The sequence below is a fragment of the Bos mutus genome, chromosome 10 (assembly GCF_027580195.1).
Source record: "Bos mutus isolate GX-2022 chromosome 10, NWIPB_WYAK_1.1, whole genome shotgun sequence".
In the NCBI taxonomy this organism is placed as follows: domain Eukaryota; kingdom Metazoa; phylum Chordata; class Mammalia; order Artiodactyla; family Bovidae; genus Bos; species Bos mutus.
The window spans coordinates 62,258,731-62,280,473 of record NC_091626.1 but is presented as its reverse complement, the minus strand read 5'-3'; the positions used below and the strand labels follow the sequence as shown (position 1 = coordinate 62,280,473).

At 47.3% G+C, this 21,743-nt stretch overlaps 1 protein-coding gene across 5 annotated transcripts in view; it reads left to right on the top strand.

Moving 5' to 3' along the window:
* The first annotated feature begins 237 nt into the window (after positions 1-237).
* DAPK2 (death associated protein kinase 2) overlaps positions 238-21,743 on the top strand; it is a 142,610-nt gene continuing 121,104 nt past the window's right edge. For 4 of the 5 annotated variants that reach the window (XR_011465665.1, XR_011465666.1, XM_005894527.3 and 1 more), the window contains exons 1-2: positions 1,948-2,069; positions 10,135-10,232. Coding sequence is in view for 3 of the 5 variants with exons in the window: in XM_005894527.3 (XP_005894589.1) it covers positions 10,156-10,232 (77 nt within the window). In the remaining 2 variants the exon portion in view is untranslated. Of the gene's footprint in view, positions 394-1,947; positions 2,070-10,134; positions 10,233-21,743 lie in introns of those variants that run through there. The other variant, XM_070378060.1, reaches the window with a different exon arrangement.

Below are 21,743 nucleotides of genomic sequence, written 5' to 3'. Positions count from 1 at the left end.
AAACACCAGACATCCTAGAACAGAGATAAGCCATATATGCTGTGCCTTGTCAGTGTTTCTAACCCTCAAAACATGAGTTGAACAAAATTGCTTCATGCCACAAGGCTGGGGTGGTTTGTTACACAGCAGTAGATAACAGGAAATGGGGGAGGAGGTGTCTGGAGGGTGGTCTGAGGATGAAGGTTTCACCTTATGCTGGAGAAACGTTACCAGTGGGTATCCTCCTGAGCCCATTGACTTGGAGAGCCACCTCTGGTCTTGGATATTACTCTACTCAAGGTAGCCTGGTGCTCTTGGGAGAGGTGGCTCAAAGCCTGTGCTGTCCTGGAATGTTGTCAAGTTTATGGACAAGGAAGCCCGGGCATCTTTCTAGAGGCTGTCACAGACGCTAAGGTACCAGTCAGTTGGGGGGTGGGGGAGGGTTGGTTCATCTGTACATCTCAGCACCTCAGTATCTAGGAAGGCTAAACTGGGGCGGGATTGCTCATGTGAGTAGAGGTCGTGTGTGTGTGTGTGTGTGTGTGTGTGTGTGTGTGTGTGTGCGTGTGCACGCGCGCTCAGTCATTAAATAGTGTCAGACTCTTTTCAACCCCATGGACTGTAGCTTGCTGGGCTCCTCTGTCCATGGGATTTCCCAGGTAAGAATACTGGTGTGGGTTGCCATTTCCTCCTCCAGGGCGTCTTCCCAACCCAGGGATCCAACATGAGGCTTCAAAGTCTCCTGCATTGGCAGGCAGGTTCTTTACTGCTGAGCCACCTGGGAAGCCCCAGAGAGATCCTCTAGGTGCATCTTATACACTCTGTCTCATTTCTTCCCCACAGTAGTCCTGTTAGATGCTGTAAGAAGGAGTGTTTGCCTACTTTACTTATGAAGAACAAGTTCAGGGACTTCCCTGGCAGTCCAATGGTTAAGACTTCCCACTTCCACTGCAGAAGGTGGGGATTCCATCCCTGGTGGGTGAACCTGCATGGCCAAAAAAAGAAAAAAAAAAGAAAAAAAAAAAACACACATTAAAAAAAAAAAAAAGATTAAGTTCAAGTGCCATGACCAAGACTGGGAATGGCAGAGCTTTGAACAAAATAAGAGACTGAATCTGTAGCTTTGTCCTCTGGGACTATCTTAAGGAGCCGCCTGAATAGCCTAGGAGGGAGGTTCTGGGAAGGGGCCTTCATTTCTTTAAACAGCCTCTTGTCTTGAAATAAGACCATTGAACTTGATTTACATTCTGTTTCCATTTCCTTCCACCACCCCCTCCACTCTCATTCCTTTTTCCTCCCGGGATTTTTGGCAGGAGGAAGAGAGGAACACTCCACTCCCCAGTCTTTCACTCGGAAAGGCGCGGGGGCGGGGCGGGGGAGCGGTGATCCGGGGCTTCACTCACCAACGTGCCAGGCAGGGCTGGGGGCACTGAGGCCAGGCCGCTCCCAAGCGCGGGTGGGGGTGAGCTGACGGGGAGGTGAGGAGGGAAGTGTTTCCCCCACCCCCATCACGGCCGCCACCCCACTGTGGACCTTGGATGGTAAGGTTTCCACTCTGGCTGGGAGGAAGGGAGAGGCCTGCTCCCTGGTGGGATTTCTCTCACGGTGCGTGCGTGGAAGCGGCGGACAAGGAAATACCACTTTCTGAGTGATCTTGTCAGGCTATATCGACTGTATCAGCTCATGCACACCAATTTCCAGGTTAGGCCTGGAGAGGTTAGCTGACTTGTTCAAAGCCACAAAGCATGTAAGCGGCAGAGTCCCTGAAAACGCCAGGTCTTGCCACTGGCTTTCGCCCCCCTCTCCTGGGAACCTCGGCTGTTGGAGGTGCCCCATCCGACCTGGCGGGGAGGCTTGCAGCCCTCACTCCAGGGTGCCCCGAGGGGACTCCCGGCAGGGGGCGCTCCAAGCCGGGTCTCGGGCCTCCGGGCGCGCCTCCAGCCGGAGCCTGGGACGGGACCCGCCGCTCCGCCTCCTCGGTGGCTCTGCGGGCGGGCGCGCAGGGAGCAGAGCAGATCCGAGAGCGGCGCGCCCCGCCGGGCCCCGGTGCCCACCGCGCCCGTACTCCCGCCGCCGCGCAGCCTCCCGCCGTGAGTAGCGCTCATCTGCGGGCTCGACGGGCGGGACGGGGTGCGCGGCCCGGGGCTAGGCTGGAGCGGGCAAATTGCTCCGGGGCGTTAGCCGCCTATTCCCTGTCGCCGCCGCCCACCCACCCCAGCCCCCGGCTATGGCCAGTCTTGGCCTTGGGCACTCTGGCCGGTCCTTGACCTCCGGGACCTGACTGTTGGCCCCCTAGGGCCGGCTTCGAAGTCTGGCCTTTTGACCAGAAGGATTGGGTGGGAGCGACGGGCAGACCGGGCGCCTAGGGGGGAGATGGGAGAGAGACTTCCATCAAGTTAGGACTCCTTGACGGGGGAGAGCACCCCAGATTTCTGGGAGGAGAGGGGATCTGGGCTTCTCAGCATCCTGCACTTTACTTACCTCCTTCTCCTGGTGCGAGGAGCTGATGCGAGGAGGCTGCTCCATCCGCAGCCCATCAGCTTTCTCAGTGGCAGAAGGAAGCTGTGGTCCCCGACGTCTGGAGCCCGGGATGGGTTAGGGTGGGCAGGGGGCCAGCCAGTAGGTCTGCAGCAGGCTAGGGTTTTGACCCCAGCGTATTGTCAACAGTTGACCTGACTCTGGGCTAGGCATTGTGGATGGCTCATGGCATGTGTGGATCTGGCTGATCCTCACTACTTTGGGGAGGAGAGGTAGCCCAGAGCGGTGAGCACGGAGGCCATACAGGTGGTGGTAGGTTAGGAGGGTGCGCTGAAAGAGAGGATGCCTAACTGTTGCCTCACTGGCAGGTAGGAAGGTCCTAGGGGCAGGTGAAGAGAGCACATGCCCTGGTATTTGAGAATCCAGTGAGGGTGGCAGGGGGGCAGCTGGAGGTTGCTGCTGTGTTTTCTGACATTGTGTTTCTCAACTGCTTTGTATATGGCATTCCTTGGGAGAGTCCTGGTGACCAAGGGATGCCGGCATATTGGCCTCTTCACTATTGCTTCCGGAGTCCTGTTCTTCCCCAAACCACCCATCTCCCGAGATGTGTTTTTAGCTTCTGAAGTGGTTCCATTCAGCAGCCTTGAGAGAGGCTTGGGCAGGGGCACAGGGGTGTGTGGATGTGAGTGGGTGTGGGACAAGTTTTCCACTGGTAAGAAGGAGACCTGAACTGACCCTGACCCAGTCCCTGTCCAGTTCAGTTCAGTTGCTCAGTCATGTCTGACTCTTTGCGACTCGATGGCTTCTCTTCCATCACCAACTCCTGAAGCTTGCTCAAACTCATGTCCATCGAGTCGGTGATGCCATCCAACCATCTCATCCTCTCTCGTCCCCTTCTCCTCCTGCCTTCAATCTTTCCCAGCATCAGGGTCTTTTCCAATGAGTCAGTTCTTTGCATCAGGTGGCCTAAGTATTGGAGTTTTAGCTTCAGCATCAGTCCTTCCAATGAATATTCAGGACTGATCTCCTTTAGGATTGACTGGTTGGATCTCCTTGCAGTCCAAGGGACTCTCAAGTGTGTGCAGGGGTGTGTGGGTGTGAGTGGGTGTGGGGAAAGTTTCCCACTGGCAGGATGGAGACCTGAACTGACCCTGACACCCTCCCTGAGGGCCCCCAGTTGTTAGATGTGGAATGAGCAAGCAGGCTGCCCAGCAGAGGTGGACCTTTACCGGGAAGATAGTTTTCTCATGTCCACTTAGGCAGGCGGCTGAGGTTCTCTGAGTCCAAGCTTCCTCATCAGAGACTGAGGTGTGTCACAGCCTCCAAAGCTTGGAGGTGCGCTGTAATGTTGGACGGCCCTCCCCTCTGTTGACAGCTTCCTCAGAGCCTGATTGTGATGATTCTTCATGGGAGGGGGTGTAAGGGAACAATCGTGGTCCCATTTTACCTGCTCTGGGTGAGGATCTCTGAGAGTTCAGCAGGGTGGGCTGGGTTCCATGAGGGAGGGACTTAGTAAGGTTGGAATTTCCTCAGGAGATAATCCTTCAGCCTTGGAGGCCCTCTCCCAGTTGTTCCTCAGGAGGCCACTGGCCTCCCAACCCTGGAGCCACTGTTGGAGGGTTGAAGTGCTGTTGACAAAAGCCGGGAAGAGCAGCTGGCGTGGGCTGTGTGACTTTTAGCAAGTCCCTTCTCGTGTCTGGACCTCAGTTTCCTCCTCTTGCAAAACAAGTGGGCTTGACCAGACAGCAATGGGTTTCAAACTCCTCCCACCCCTGAATTCTTACACAGAATCCTAACGTATAGTGTAGATAAAGTGGAACTTTTCTAACTTCCCTTCCTGATGCAAGTGGCTCCTGAGTGGAGACTAAAAGTCCTCCAGGTTCCTCAAGGTCCCTTTTTGTGAGGTTCTAGGAAGTCTGTGATATGCAGATGACACCACCCTTATGGCAGAGAGCAAAGAAGAACTAAAGAGCCTCTTGATGAAAGTGAAAGAGGAGAGTGAAAAAGTTGGCTTAAAGCTCAACATACAGAAAACTAAGATCATGGCATCCGGTGCCATCACTTTATGGCAAATGGATGGGGAAACAGTGGAAATAGTGGCAGACTTTATTTTTTTGGGCTCCAAACTCACTGCAGATGGTGATTGCAGCCATGAAATTAAAAGACACTTGCTCCTTGGAAGAAAAGCTATGACCAACTTAGATAGCATATTAAAAAGCAGAGACATTAGTTTGCCAATAAAGGTCCATCTAGTCAAGGCTTTGGTTTTTCCAGTGGTCATGTATGGATATGAGAGTTGGACTATAAAGAAAGCTGAGCCCCAAAGAATTGATGCTTTTCAACTGTGGTGTTGGAGAAGACTCTTGAGAGTCCCTTGGACTGCAAGGAGATCCAACCAGTCAATCCTAAAGGAGATCAGTCCTGAGTGTTCATTGGAAGGACTGATGTTGAAGCTGAAACTCCAATACTTTGGCCACTTGATGCGAAGAGCTGACTCATTGGAAAAGACCCTGATGCAGGGAAAGATTGAAGGCAGGAGGAGAAGGGGATGACAGAGGATGAGATGGTTGGATGGCATCACTGACTCAATGGAGATGAGTTTGGGTAAACTAGGAGTTGGTGATGGACAGGGAGGCCTGGCATGCTGCGGTTCACGGGGTTGCAAAGAGTCGGACATGACTGAGCGACTGAACTGAACTGAATCGAGGAAGTCTGTCTTAACTTTCAGAAATGTTGCCTAGTATTAGGGTTGGGGGCAGGAATGTGAACTCTGAAGATTCCACTAAGGAAGATGTGAGCATTAAGATGGACTTTGCCTGTGGAATGCCTGGAGCCAGTGGCCTGGGCCCCTAGCCAAAGGTTGTATCAGTGCCTTCTGCTGTGTGGTTTCATCTTTTGGGGGCCAGAAGGGTCCCTGTGCTTCTGGGTCCTAGGTGGTGACTAATTCCACCTCAAAATGTCTCCCCTTTAGTTTCATGTCTCTAAACTGGTGATATGCAAATTCATCTTGGGGAGCAATGTTAGGAAGGGGCTTTAAGTTAATAGCTGTTTTTACCTGATGAGCTTTCTGAGCAGCAGCTTTGAAAAGGACAGCTGGGACACTACATTTAAATCAAACATTTTGGAGTGCCTGCTGTGTACCAGATCCCACAAGGGGATAGAGGTGAGAATGTCACAACTCTTGCCCTCATGAAGCTCCAATAGGCAAGAGGGAAGGAACTCATATTTGTTGGAACCATCCAGGGACTATTAAAAACACTTTACATATGTTATCTCATTTGTCCCATAAAGCAGATATTAGACTCATTTTTAATTATTTAAAATTTTGATTGCACACAAAATAAGGGTACACATGTACATCAAGAAACAGCATTGGCAGCACTCAGAAAGCTCCTGTGTTCCCTTCCAGGTACAATCTCTGACCCAGGTGTGACCACTATTCTAACTTCTAGCACCACGGTTTTGTTTTACCTAAAAGAGAGTTACACAGTTTGTGGTCTTTTGTGTCTGTTTTATTTCATTCAACACTATGTTTGTGAGTTTCATCCATATTGTTGCAGGGAGCAGTAGTTTATTTATTCTTATTGTTATATAATAATTTCATTATATGGGTATAACTCTAGCCATTCTTCACTTGATGGCTATTTGGTTGTTTGCGATTTTTAGATATTACTAATAGTGCAGCTGTGAACGTTCTAATGTGGAGCATTTTGGAAGCCATCTACATGCGTTTCTGTTAGGTACGCCCATAGATACTGCCCAAGAGTTTTCCAAAGTAACTGTCCTAATGAATACTCTCCTAAGCAGTGTTTGAGCGTTCTCCAAATATTCACTAACCCTAGGCATTGTCTGAACTCATTCTCTTTCTTTTCTTTTTTTTTTTAAATATTTATTTGGCCGTGTCGGGTCTTAGTTGTGGCACTCAAGATCTTCAGTGTGGCATGCAAACTCTTGCATGTGGGATCTAGTTCCCTGATTAGGGATGGAACCCAGGCCCCCAGCAATGAGAGTGTAGAGCCACCGGACCACCAGGGAAGTCCCTAGACTCATTTTCTACATAAGTAATTTGAAGCTCAGAAAAGCTGTACCGTGCTGCGTGTGCTAGTGGGTGGCAGAGCTGGGATTCAAACCCAGGCCTGTGTGCCTGTGCAGTCTGTGCTTTCTCCCTTTGGGTTACACATTGACATAGATTATGATATGAACCAGAACATGGTAAACTCTAACCCTGACAGTTTGTAAAGAGGCCTCTGTGAGAATTTAAAGAGAAGAAGAATTTTTCATCTGTTTTGTAAGGAAAAGAGTCATGGAAGCTCATAGAGATGGTAGCATTTGAGCCTGGCTTTGCGGGAAGGGAAGAGTTTTACTTGGAGGGCTCTCCAGGTGCCCTCCCCCCATCCCCATCCCTTCTGCCATGAAAAGGGCCCAACTTGAGCTGGGGTGTAGCAGGGGTGAAGGTTTTGGAGGAATAGGAAAAGTCTACTTGGGGCTGTAGTCGAGGATTTGTGGGGGAGGGGGGCTATGCTGAAATGGTGAGTTGGGGCCAAACTGGTAGGCCTAGTTTGAGCTTAGTTGGCTCCCTTGGCCCCCAACTTCTGGTCACCCAGGATGTGAGCACAAGGCAGGGGCTCATGGTTTAGTTGGGGAGGTGGGACAGTTTCAAATCCAGCTCAACTCCTGATAGCAAATGCAGCTGGCCTCTAGCCAAGGAGGATCTTAGCTGTTCCTGGGACCACTCTCAGGGTATCTGCCAACAGAATTTTTTTTGGAGTTTTCTGCTTTCATCTAGCTGTGGGAAATTAGTAGCTACTCATACCTCCACCCCCAGGATCCGGCTCAAGTGGTTTGTTTGGAAGTATTTTTACAGCAAAAAGAAGCTGATAGATAGCAGTCCTGCCACCCTCTGCCTAGTCTTAGGAACCTTGCCATGATGGGGGTGGGGGTGAGGGGAGCTGAGCTTTTGATCTGGTCAAGCCAAACTTGCCAGAATCCCAGCTCCTTTTCCTCAGAAGGGAACAGAATTGGTCTCAGTGGCTGTGGGAAGCAGAAACATAATGACCTGGGGATGAGTTAAACAGTAATAGCAATAATCATCCTTCTTATTTGCCTGGCAGTTTATGTCTTTATCACAGTGGATCCTCACCTGCATGTGTGAAGTAGGTGATATAGATGCTATCACCCCAGGTTACAGATGAGGGGGACTGAGTCCCAGACAGGGGGCCAGACTGCTATGGGTCTTGTGACTGATGCACCCACAGACTAGCCTAGGACTGGGGATCCTGCTCCTTTTAGGGTTCCATACTCGCCAGGCCCTGGCTGAGCAGAGTGAGACCAAGCCAGTAGGAGGCTCTGATGGACAGGCAGGAGAAGACTGGCAGGTGACCCTGAGAGTAAGACCTGGGAGCCAGGCCAGTTCCACCTGGAGGTCTTCAGGGATGTGTGTGCCTCGGTGGAAGGGAGAGAGGAAGGTGGCATCTTGATACCAGAACTCTGGTTTGTAGTGGGCAGAGGAAAGAGGCTGAAATATAGACATCACCTGAGAGTTAAAACAGCTCCAGCCACTTGGCATTGATGAGACGTGCCCTTATGTAATGGTACCTCCACCCAGCGAGGTGAAAACAGTATTTTGGGGCTCACAGGGCCTGGGCGTGGTTGGTATCTGATTGCCAAGCAGAAGAAAAGCTGCCAGTGCCAGCCAAAATGAGCTCTGAGAGCCCTTTGCTAATGACTCTTGAAAGATGCATCCACAGGTAGCTGTTTTTAAAATTTATTCTTATTTTTATTGGAGTATAATTGCTTTGCAAGGTTGTGTTAGTTTCTACTGTATGGCGAAGAGAATCAACTATATGTATACATCTATCCCCTCTTTTTTGGATTTCCTTCCCATTTAGGTCACCACAGAGCATTGAGTAGAGTTCCCTGTGCTCTGCAGTCAGTTCTCAGTAGTTATCTATTTTACATATACTATCAATGATGTGTATATGTCAATCCCAATCTCCCAATTAATCCCATCCCCCCCTTCCACCTTGGTATCCATGTATTTGTTGTCTACTTTTCTGCCTCCATTTCTGCTTTGTAAGTAAGATAGTCTACCGTTTTTTTCAGATTCCACATATATGTGTTAATAGACAAAATGTGTTTTTTTTACTTCCTTCACTCTGTATGACCGTCTCTAGGTCCATCTACGTCTCTACAAATGACTCAATTCCATTCCTTTTTATGGCTGAGTAATATTCCATTGTATATATGTATTCATGGGTAGCTGGTTTTATCTTTATGTTGTGCTTACTGTATCCTGGGCCCTGCCCTTAGGGTGCTGTCCAGGGTGGCATGTGGCTGTCCCAGGACTAGGGGGCTCCCTGGGGCAGAAGGATCCCAGGGGAGGGTGCAGACGGCCTCTTCTGTGGTGATGCTCTGTGTGGCTCAGAGTTGTCCTGAGGTTCTCACTAAGGTGCACTGGACAGGCAGAGTTAGCACCACATTGCTGCTGCTACTACTGCTAAGTCGCTTCAGTCGTGTCTGACTCTGTGCGACCCCATAGACGGCAGCCCACCAGGCTCCCCCGTCCCGGGGATTCTCCAGGCAAGAACACTGGAATGGGTTGCCATTTCCTTCTCCAGTGCATGAAAGTGAAAAGTGAAAGTGAAGACACTTAGTCATGCCCGACTCTTAGCAAACCCATGGACTGCAGCCTACCAGGCTCCTCCATCCATGGGATTCTCCAGGCAAGAGTACTGGAGTGGAGTGCCATATACAGACGCGGAAACAGGCATCCCACTGACAGGAGATGAAGTCATAGAGTTAGTTGTGGGCAGAACTGCAGCTAGAACCTCAGGTTTCTGACTCCTGGTGCCTATTGTTATTTGCCACACCTCCTCCCCAATCTTTCCCTTAGGGCGATGAGTGAACTGCACATCAGTTCAGACTTGAAATTGGGTGGCACAGCCCCTGAGGGAGCTGAGGTCATGATAATCCCTTACCTTTCTACTGCAGTTTATAGTTTATAAAATAATATCCTGATTTGCAGTGGTTTTTGCAGTATTAACCCTTTTTACAGATGAGGAAGTTAAGACTCAGCAGTTTAAATGACTTAGGCAAAAGTGGGACTCGAAACTGAAGCTTTTTTAAAATTATTTTTTTAGCTTTATTGAATTATAATTGACATATAACATTGTAAGATATTTAAAACATACATCATGGTAATCTGATACACTTATACATAGTGAAAGTATTCCCCTCGTCTAGATAATTAACATGTTTATCACCTCGTGCACATTTATCCTTTTTTTTTTTTTTTGGAGAGAACATTTGTTTTCCTCTTCAGGAAGTTTCACTTATTCTGACTCAAAACTGAGTTCTTTTTTTCCTGCATCACAGCTGCCTCTTTTCTCAGTAGACCTGAATTTTGTGAGAACAAATTGCCCAAGTTGCCCATGGCTCTGTTTTCTCTGAACATGTTCAGAGCAGATCTGTCTCCTTAACAAACTTGAATTAGTATAAATCAAGTAAGAACCATACATCATTGGTCACAGGTCCTGAGGAAAGGCTCGATCAAGCCTGTTCTTGAGGAATGAGAGCTGTGAGCTACCTTTCAATTATTAGCCATTTACTTTGGGGCCTAGAGTCAGACTGGTACCAATGGACACATCTGTCCTAACCTCAGGATTTCTCCTGTTTCAGGGCTGTACGCTCCAGGCCTCAATGAGGAGCCCAAACATGGAGACGTTCAAGCAGCAGAAGGTGGAGGACTTTTATGACATCGGGGAGGAGCTGGGGAGGTAAGTGGCTGTGAGAGCTGCACTGATCGGTAGATCTTATAGGTCATGGGCTTGTCACGGGGCTTGTGGAAATCTTTACAAACAACCCAGAGGGTGATTCATTGTCCTGGGCGCCTCTGCAAGTAATCCTCTCTTTGGAAATAAAGACTTGCCAACAGAAGGGACTACAATTGTTGAGTTCCATGTTTTCAGTATAACCCAACTGACGGTTATGGCAAATCTAAATGACTCTTGTTTTATCTGTTACTTTGTTCCCAAAGCCCTCCCCAGGCTCTGGCCTGAGACCTGACCCATTGGTTCTTTTCTGAAACCCACTTGGGATTCTCCACGGCTTTCAGGGTTTTGTTCTGTCAATTCAGAGCCTGAATGGCAGGTGAAATCATCTTCCTGAAAAAAGCTTTGCATGGAGTGACAAGCCATGCAAACCTGGTCGTGAAGCTTCCTCAGATCTGAGTTATTGGCTGCATTTTCAGGTTTGCTAAATCCACAAAACGGACAGGGATAAGCTCAGATCTGAAAGTAGTTACCGTCTGGAGAGAAATGAAGACTTTCTGAAGCTCTTTCCTTGTCTCTCATTTATAACAAAGCTAGTATTCGGGTGGTGTTTTAATGATTACAGAATACCAGTCCTGGAGTTTGGGTCTCTTAACAATTCATGAAATGGGAATAGTCTTTATTCTTGTTTTTCGTGAAGAAACTGTGTTCTAAAGAGTTTAAGAAAGTTGCTCTAAGTTGCTCAGCCAGCAAGGGATATGGCCAAGGTCTGGCCAGTCCAGTCCGCACCTGCACACCTGTTATGCTCTCTGATGCACATGGTTCTTGCACACTCACATGTGTTCACAGTGTACCCAGCCCCGTCCCTCCACACACCCAGCAGAGTAAAAACCTGGGGGTTCAGGGCCTTCACTGTATCTGCGGTGGGAACAGGAGCCTTTCCCTTTCAAGAGCTCTTGTGTCAGGACTCATCTTTTACTTCCTTTTATCTTTCTTTCTTTATTGTTTGCAAATATATGTATATATTTACTTCCTTTTATTTTAAGCATTAGGATCATATTGAATTTGTTAGTGTTTTACCACAGTTTTTTAAAAAATTTGGCCATACCGTGTTGCTTTTGAGATCTTAGTTCCCCAACCATTGATCAAACCCACGCCCCCTGCAGCGGAAGCACAGTCTTAACCCCTGGGCCACCAGGGAAGTCCACTCCAGCTTTGAATATTACATCTTAATGTATTATACAGGTTTGCTCATGTCATTAAATATCTTAATGCAATTTTACATTTCCTTGTACATTCATGCCTCAATTATTCAGCCTTTTCCCCTACTTTTAAAAATATGCAGTTTCCATTTAAAAAAATTTTCATTACTAAAGCTGCAATGAACATCTCTTAGCAGAAATTTCTGATCCTTTTTTTGATTGTTTCGTTAAGATGGATAACTAGAAACTGGGTCACTGGGTACTTTTATTTTTGAAGAAAAACTAGAAAAAGCTTCAAAGTCAGAGGAGCCTTAGGGAAGAATGGAAAGTGCAGTTATGGGAGTTCCCTGGTGGTCCAGTGGTTAGGACTTGGAACTTTCACTGTCGGGCCTGGGTTCAGTTCCTGATAGGGGAACTAAGAACTAAGATCCTGCAAGACACGTGGCAGGGCCAAAAAAGAAAAAAGAAAGTGCACTTACTTCAGGTTCAGGAAGTGCTTGTCCTGGCTGACTGGCTAGGTCAGGGAGCAAGTATCTACAGAGACCCCCGAAGGGGAGATTCCTCAGCATTCTGTCTGAGCCGCTGCCCCTGGCAGTCCAGAACCTGGGAAGGGCTGGGGGGAGGCTGAAGGGCGGTCACCTGGACTCTGCCTCTGAGTGGGAAGCAAGGTTCTCTTTGACTTGGGTGCTTCTCCTGACTTGTGATGTCAGGGAGAAAGTGGCCCCTCAGCAACAAACCCTGGCAAGCCCTACCAGTGGCTTCTTAAATTTAATTTTCAAAACTTTTGGACGTGCCACAAGGCATGTGGGATCTTAGTTCCCTGACCAGGGATTGAACCCTCACCCCCTATGTTGGAAACTGAAACACTTAACCACTGGACCACGAGGGAAGTCACCTTGTTGTTCAGTTGCCCAGTTGTGTCCGACTCTGTAACCCTATGGGCTGCAGCACAGCAGGCTTCCCTGTCCTTCACCATCTCCCAGAGCTGTTCAAATTCATGTCCATTGAGTCAGTGATGCCATCCAACCATCTCAGCCTCTGTCAACCCCCTTCTCCTTCTATCTTCAGTCTTAAGCCAGAATCAGTGTCTTTTCCAGTCAGTTGGCTCTTCACATCAGGTGGCCCAAGTATTGGAGCTTCAGCCTCAGCATCAGCCCTTCCAGTGAATATTCAGAATTGATTTCCTTTAGGATTGACTGGTTTGATCTCCTTGCAGTCCAAGCGACTCTCAAGAGTCTTCTCCAACACCACTATTTGAAAGTGTCAGTTCTTCAGTACGCAGCTTTCTTTATGATCCAACTCTCATATCCATACATGACTACTGGAAAAGCCATAGCTTTGGCTATACAGATGTTTGTTGGCAAAGTGATGTCTCTGCTTTTTAATATGCAGACATTTTAATATGATGTCTCTGCATATTAAGCTGTCTAGGTTTATCATAACTTTTCATACCCCTACATTGGAAGTGCAAAGACTTAAACCACTGGACTACTAGGGGAGACTCCTCTATAGTGGCTTTTGATTTGACGGCCTTGTGTTGGCCACATCCTGTGTGTAGGTGTCTGTGCTAAGTGCTCCAGCTACAGAGATGAGCATGACACAGGGAGTCTTTGCCCCTGGAGCTCCAGCCTGGCCATGGCTGTGGGCACAACAAGGGCAGTGTTGTGGGATTATCTCAGGTGGGCTGAAACTGAGAAGTCGGGATGGGTTGTTGGTGTTGGGCTCTGAAGAAGGAAGTAGCAGCAGTTTCCTGTGGAATTCATCTATCATTCCTTCTTAGTTCTGTCTCTCCCTGACTCGGTACATCAGAGATATTAGAACGGGAAGAGACCTCATGTTTCTGGGTCCTCTACCTACAACAGGGTATGAAGGCCACATGTACCTCACGGCCTGGGGAACCTTGGAGGACCACTGCCCCCTACCCCACACACAACCTGAAACTTTCCTTAGATGCCAGCTGGACACAGGGCGAGTGAAAGAGAGCAGAGGCCTAAGGCATTTTTCATGGCTTGCTGTCCTAGGATTTGTGGTCTAGAGGCCAGGTGAGATGGAAGGCCTGTAGAGGTTTTTCTTCCAAGCCCCTCATCTGACCATTGAGGAAATGGAGGCTCAGAGAGAGGAAGGGTCTTGCCTGGGGCCATAAACAGGCTGGAACTAGAGCTGCCTTCAGAGGGGGTAGCCCTGTCTGTCTTTCTTCCCCTCTCCTGCGTGGGCTCACTGTGTGCCAGGCATTGTCTGACACAGTGACAAAATAGACTTTCCTGTCCCCTAGTGGCTTGTGTTCAGTTGGTGGAGGAAGACATTGAACACATGATGGAGGGGTTGCAAAAGGACACATCACTCCAGAGTGCATGGTGGGCTATGAGAGGAGGGTGTGGGACACATTGAGTGGGGAGTACAGTTGGGCCTGGGTGGTCAGGGGAGGCTGCTCCAAGGAGGTGGCAGAGGACAAGTGTGCAGGCAGGGAAAGCAGCCTGGACTCAGGCCCAGAGGTGGGGAGAGCCTGGGCCCTGAGTTGCTGGCCGGAGGCCTGTGTGGCCATGGAACATGAGCTGGGGACAGGCAGTGCTAGCTGAGGCTGGATATACAATTAGAGGCTAGTGTGCAAGCTTCCTGCCAACACAGACAGGTTGAGGTTTGTGTGCTTCCTAGCTGTGCAACCTTAGGACAACTTACTTGACCTCTCTGACTCTGAGTTTCTTGGTTTTTGTTTTATTTACCCATAAGATAGAAATAGTAACAGTAGCCACCTCATGATTGTAGGGATGAAATGGGATGCTGAGCCTGCAGGGCTCCACACAGAGCTGGTACTAGGTGTTGAGTGAGCACCTAGCAGAGCCTCTGCTTTTGAACTTAAACTGCCTTTAAGTTAGGGTGTCAAGACCCCATCTCCCACCTCCGGACCCCCTGGGAGGACAGTGGGGGTCTCCCAGGAGGAATAGCAGTAGGGCTTGTTCTTACATTTGGGAGGAGCAGTGTGTAAACCTTCTTTGGCTCTCTACCCTTACCTAGACTCAGGGCTGTTTCACTGATTTTTGTTGTGGTTCAGTTGGTCAGTTGTGTCTGACTCTTTGCAGCCCCATGGACTGTAGCATGCCAGGCCTCCCTGTCCCTCACCATCTCCCGGAGTTTGCCCACGTTCATGTCCATTGCATCAGTGATGCCGTCCAGTCATTTCATCCTCTGATGCCCTCATCTCCCTCTGCCCTCAATCTTTCCCAGCATCAGGGACTTTTCCAATGAGTCATCCATTTGCATCAGATGACCAAAAACTGGAGCTTCAGCTTCAGCATCAGTCCTTCCAGTGAATATTCAGGGTTAGCTCCTCATTAAGTCCATACTGTGCAAAAATGAAAATGAGTGAGAATTACTTTTCGTTTTTTACCTGTAATGACAGGTGGAGCTCAAAAACATCATGTTGAATGACGGAAGGCAGACTCAGAAGAGTCATACTATATCATCCCATTGGTGTCAAGTTCAAGACAGGCAGAATGAATCCTTGATGCTAGAAATCAGAATAGTGATTCTATTAGTGATTCTAATAGTGAGGGACTAGTGGCTGAAAGGGGGCATGAGAGGGACTTCTGTGGGGAGGATATTGTTGTGTTTCTTGATCCAGGTGCCTGTTTCACTGATGTGTTCATTTCATGCATACAGGTTAGGCCATACTTGTATATGTACATTTTCCTGTATGTATATGTATCTGAACTGAAGCCATGTTTTAACAAGGAATCTTTGACTTTACTCCCTGCCCTCTTCTGGCTCCTGAAGTACATGATTCTAATGCCTTTGGAAGGTTAGTCTGGGTGTGTATCAGCCACGAGACCCATAGCACTCTGGTACCCAGTCTGGAACTCAATCCCCCTCATCTGTAACCTGAGGTGATAGCATCTATATCACCTACTTCACACATGCAGGTGAGGATCCACTGTGATAAAGACATAAACTGTTGGGCAAATAAGAAGGATGATTATTGCTGTTATTGTTTGACTCATCCCCAGGTCATTGTATTTCTGCTTCCCACAGCCAATGAAACCAATTCTGTTCCTTTCTGAGGAAAAGGAACTGGGATTCTGGCAAGTTTGGCTTGACCAGATCAAAAGCTCGGCTCCCCTTATCCCACTCCCATCCTGGCAAAGTTCCTAAGACTAGGCAGAGGTATGCCCTTATCTTAAAAATAAGAGAACATCTGTGAGAAAAGCTGCAGAATCCAGCTTTGGATCTGGACAGCGTGCCCTGGCCTGAGAGTCCTGGGCACGGCTGGGGCCCGCCTGGCCCTGCACACCTCACTTGATTTTCTGGCTCACATTCTGGCACCAGCCTACTGGGGATGCTGGAGGTGGCTGGCTGTTTCTGGGAGCAGTTGGAGAAATGCTGGCCTGCAGTTTCCGGCCTCTCCCAGCCTGGGTAGCCACTGTTGGGTGGAGCTGGGCTCATAAAGAGAAACCCATCTAACCCTGGTCTGATAGATGAGGCTAAGACTAGAGAGGGGAAGTGGCTTGTCCAAGGTCACATGGTAAGCGGGTGATAGACAAGGGTGGGGACTGATGATCTGACTCCTCTAGAGCTCTGGCCACCACACTATAAGGACCCACAAAACAAACTGATCTTTTCTTTAATTTGAATGCTTTTGGGAAGGGGGGGCATTATTTTGTGGGATAGTCTTTTTTGTTTGACCTTGGGGACAGGTAGCAGAGTCAGAAGGGAAAGTATTTGGGAAGGATTGATGCTCCCTGGGAAAGGGCGCTGGTGGATAGGGCCAGTGATGACTACTGTGTGTCTAAGGGTACAAAGTAATTTAATGTAAGCAGCATAAAATGGTCAATGGTTTCTTCTTTCCTATGCTATATTACTTTTCTTGCTTTATTGCACTGAGTTGGCCAAAAAGTTCTTTTGGGTTCTTTGTAAGATGTTACAGAAAAACCCAAATGAACTTTTTTGGCCAACCCAATATTATTGCATGAACATAAAATCATAAAATGTTACTGTTGAACTGAATCTCAACAAGAATTTAGTGCAGATCTCCATTTTATAAACAAGGAAAGTGAGACCCAGAGGGGGGAGGTGATTTGTCCAAAGTCACAGAGCCAGCAATGGAGGAGGTGAAACTTAGAGAAGATTTTCAGTTCCACTGTGCTAGTTAAACAAAACAGAGGAAAACCTCTCTATATGTAAATAAATTCAACTTTTATCTATAGCCCTCACCTCTCTCAGGGAGCCTACCTCCCCAGTACTCCACTCATCCCATCATCCCCTCCCTGGCTCCCCTGGTGAAGAGAATGGCCAGAGCCCTGATATTTACAGGAGGCTCATGTGTGCCAGGCATGGTGCTGGGCACTTAACCTGCAGGGTCCCCTTTTATAGGGATAGGAACTTTGGGCTACACAAGGAGCCACTCCTCTGAAGCCTCATCCTTTGTAAACAGGCTGAGGAATTCCCTAAGATGAGCAGGGAAAGCTGCTTGCCGGACTTGAGTCTCCTGATGAGATCCTCTATGGTTAAGATCACCCACCCCACATGCATCTTAGCTAGAACATCTTCTTTTAGGAGAGAAAGAAAAACCTCTAGGAAATACATAGAGCTCAGGTGTACCCAGGCTGGGTTCTCAAGCTCAGCCTAGCCATAAAACTATATAGAAAAAAAAAAAAATAATAGGTATTTGTATTTACCTGTCTCTGTCTTTGGGAAAAGGGTTTCCAAGATGACCTTGGAGGCAAAGGGGCTTTTATTATTTCGTCTTTTTTTTTTTTCAACAAAAGATTTTTTTTCTTAATGTGTTCTGTTTTTAAAAATCCTTATTGAATTTGTTACAATGCTGTTTCTATGTTATGTTTTGGTTTTTTGGCCACAACGCCTGTGGGATCTTACTTCCCTGACCAGGGATCGAAACTTCACCCCACTCATTGAAAGGTGAAGTCTTAACCATTGGACCCCCGGGGAAGTCCCTATTATATCTTTTTAAATTAAAAAAATTTATTGTAGAAGTAATGCATGGCATATATCATAAAGTTGTGAAAAGTTAGAGTAAACCTCCATCTGCCCTCCCTCCAAGTCTCACATCCACAGGTAGACTTTGATGGTAATTGTCTTCTGTTGTCTTTCCAAACTTTAAAGCAAGTGTATGTTGACCCGGATGCAGTCATACGACCAGAACAATCTACAACTTGCCTTTCTCACTTAATGAAATACACTGAGTATCTTTTTATAACAGTGTATATAGATCTATGAGATTTATTTTGGGTGAAAGCTTTTTTTTTTAAAACAATAAAACATTTAAGGAGACCAGTTTAAGCCCATACAAGATTAGCAGCCTTAACCAGTAACTATTTTTATTTCTGAGTCTTACCGTCTAATCTGTCCCTGGCTATTTCTCACGCCCACACATCCTCTCCTCTTTTGTGTCTGCTTGAGGCCCAGAGTTAACATTCCCCCAAGTGCTAAGCTCCTGGGGGTGGGTTGCAGAGACCAAGGGCAGCCAGAGCCGCGCTCAGGCCCTGGGGTCCCAGAGAGAAGATTAGGCCTGTCTGTCGTGTGTTTGTACTGAGCTGTCAGCTCTGAAGGCAGGGCCATATCTGCTCTCCTATTCTGAGCGCCCCGACCGTACCATGCAGAGGCCAGAAGTTCCCACATCTTCTGTGACTTCTCTCTGCTCTCGGTCTTTCCTCACTCTTGGAGGGAAAATTAAACTTTTCCTTCAAGGTCAAGATCAGATGGTGTCTCAAATACTGTTTGATTCTACTTATACGAGATATCTATAAAAGTCAAATTCATAGAATCAGAAAGTACTGTGCTACAGCATAAAATATATATGCCATGCTTTGCATATTTGTGCGGTCGTGTCCGACTCTTTGCCATATATATATTCTTTTTCAGGTCCTTTCCATTTTAGGTTATTATAAGGTATTGAATCTAGCTCCCTGTGCTATGCAGAAGGACCTTGTTGTTTATCTATGTTATACATAGTAGTGGATACACATTGTTGTATTTAACCCTTATAGCACCTCGTAAGGTAGTTCCTATTCCCATTTAACAAATGAAGAAATTCAGCCTCCAAAATGTTAGGTAATTGGCTCAAGAAATACAGGCGACCTACTTTATCAAGGAGAAGCCAAGTGGAAAATTCCACTTCATGCAGCACAGCAAATCTCAGAGAAATTCAGAAATAAAAGCCAGAAATGTCTCTGGCCAGAGCCCTGTCTAAAGTCCTGGCATGGGGTTCTGGTGCCTCTGATCACACACATGCTTAGGTTTCCTGCTGCTAGGAAAGTGAAAGAGACTAACCTAAGTTAAGAGTCTAATGCCCTCATGTCAGTTTCTGTGCCAAGTACTTCTCATCTTCCAGAACAATATGAACTGGATCACACTCCCACTTTACAGATGTGAAAACTGAGGCTCAGAGAACTTTTACAGTGGCAACTGGTCACTCATGCCAAAAAACTTTCTTACTGCTCACACTGAGCGTGCTGTGCTGGGCCTAGGAAACTCTCAGCTTGGTGTTAGTGGCAAGAAAATCTTTTGGGCCATAACAAGCCAGTGGTTTCCAAAAGATGAGTGAATGTGTGTGGATGAGTACGTGCACATCTGTACTATAGGTCATTGTCATAGTCCACAGATTCTCCCCAGATATCCACTGTGTGCAGGGCACTGTGATGGGTGGTGGAGACTTAGGGCTCAGGCCATGCACCGTAAGAGATGAAGGGACACAGGGATACTTTCCTCAAAAGCTAATGAAATGGGGACTTACCTGGTGGTCCAGTGGCTAAGACTCCACACTCCCAATGCAGGGGGCTCAGATTCAATCCCTCATCAGGAAACTAGATCCCATGTGCTGCAACTGAAAGATTCCACATGTTGCAACTAAAGATCCCATGGGCGTGCATGCGTGTTCGGTCACTTCAGTCATGCCTGACTCTGTGTGACCCTATGGACAGTAGCCCACCAGGCTCCTCTGTCCATGGGATTCTCCAGGCAAGAATGGGTTGCCAACTAGAGTGGGTTGCCATCGTCTCTTCAAGGGGATCTTCCCAACCCAGGGATTGAAACTGCATCTCATGCGTCTCCTACATTGCAGACAGGTTCTTTACAGCTTAGCCACCTGGAAGCCCAAAGATTCCACATGCCATAACTATGACCTGGTGCAGCCAAATAAATAAATATTTACAAAATTAAAAAGCAAAATGAAAGGTTGGAACAGGCTATGAGCTAATAGAGGGACCCCAACCTTGTGCCAAGTGTTCAGCGGAGGAAGCCGTCACCCTAGGTGGGGCAGCTTTGCATGGTCTCATTCTGGAGATGATGCATAACCACCTCGAGGTCAGGGCTCTGCCAAAGACTGAGAGGCAGCAGGTCCAGGCTTGGGCAGGAAGGCACGTGGAGAGGGATGAAAGGCTGTGGCTGCCAGGAGGACAGGCAACTGCAGGGGCCCTGGATGACAGAAGCCCTGGAGGAGAGAGGGAGGTGCCTTTATCAGTCATTGTCAGGCAAACAAAGCACAAAGCCACTCAAACAAAGTGGCTGCATCGCTCGGGCTTCACTCAGCAGCTAGCACACGGAGGGAGTGCGCTCACTGAGCTGGTCTGCATGGGAAAGCTGTAAGAGCTGGAGGGAGGTTCTGTGTGGAGATAACTGAAACCATCATATACCTCTATCTACGGGATGTGCTTTCCTTTCTGCTTATTTATCGTCAGAATGTACATCTTGTGTTGGGTTGTTTTTTGACTCCACGTAGATTTATGGATACCTTTCCATGTATCCAGAGTCCATATAGCCTAAAAATTTCTTTGTTTTGAAATTATTTCAACTTTGATAGAAACATTTTCAGGATAACAGAACTCCCATATATCCTTTAAACACATACCAGTCTTTAACATTTTCTCACCTCCTCTCTTGCTCTCTCCTTTCTCCCCCCACTCTCTACTCCTTGTCCTGTTCCTCTCCCCTCGTTCTCCTTCCTTCCTGCCTTCTTTCCTTCTTCCCTTCTTTCTTTTTGTCTGTCTACCTACCCGCCTGTTGTTTCTGAGCTATTTGAGAATTGAGTACGGACATTATACCTCTTTATCTTTTATTCTTCATTATGCGTCTCCAAAGGACACGGGCCTGCTCTTTCATAACCATAGTACAGCTTTCAAGTTCAGAACATTTCACTCCAATATAATGTTTTTGTCTAAACTATCATCCTTGTTCCAATTTTGTCAATTTTCCCATTTAGAGCAGTTTTTCTCTCTGTGGAATAAGATCCAGTGACAATCATGTATCGCATCTCCTTGTCATATCACTTTAGCATCCTTTAATCTGGAACAGTTCTTCAGCTTTGCTTTGACTTTTATGACAAGATAATTTTGAAGAATACTGGCTCTTTAGAAAAAATAGATACAGTCCACATATTTTCACTAACATCATATTACTCTGCTATATAAACATCCCCCATTTACTTAACTCACCCTGTTGTTTTTCACAACTAAAAATAAGTGTTTCTATGAGTGTATTTGTTGAATTTCCTCTCTCTGCATTATTTTTGCCAAGCCTATTCCCAGGGGTAGAATACCAGGTCAAAGGTTGTGGCTGATTGATAGTAGTTAAAACTAGAAATACTGAACCTGTTTACTAGGTCACCAGCATATTTCCTTCTGGCTTTGCCAATACTCTTTCACAGTTTCGGGTATTTTCGGTAGCTTAAGAGTTTTGTGAAGATACTTAGTGTTTTCACTGTGGAAGAATTTAAAGTGGTTGAAGTCTTCTGTGCTTTTCCCTTCATGCCAGATCTTGTTCTCTTTGCTACTTTAACTTTTTTCATGGTGTTTCTATTTTATTTTCATAGATAATTTGATGTTCTGATAGCAACACAAGGTGGGCAAGGCAAATGTAATCATTCCTCTTTTATAAGTGATGAAAATAGGTCCCATCAGGGCCAGAGACAGAGGTCTCCCCTGGAGGCTGATGGTGTTGCCTTCCTTCTCCCAGAAGTAGAGGGGATTCAAGGTCTTTGGGGAGCCCCAGAACTCCAGCAAAGTGTTCCTCTTCTTTGTCTCTACATTTATTTATTTATTTACTTACTTGTTTAGCTAGCTAGCTAACTAGCTGTGCCATGTCTTAGTTGCAGCATGTGGAATCTTTTAGTTGCACCATGTGGGATCAAGTTCCCTGAGCAGGGACCAAACCTGGGCCCCCTGCCTTGGGAGCATGAAGTCTTAGCTGCTGGACCACCGGGGAAGTCCCTGTCTCTACTTTTAGAAGCCGGCTGCAATGGTTCTGTAAGAAAGCTTTCTGAGAGATGCTGTTGGGAGAGGCAGTGCTTGGGGAGAGGTGTGTTATGAGG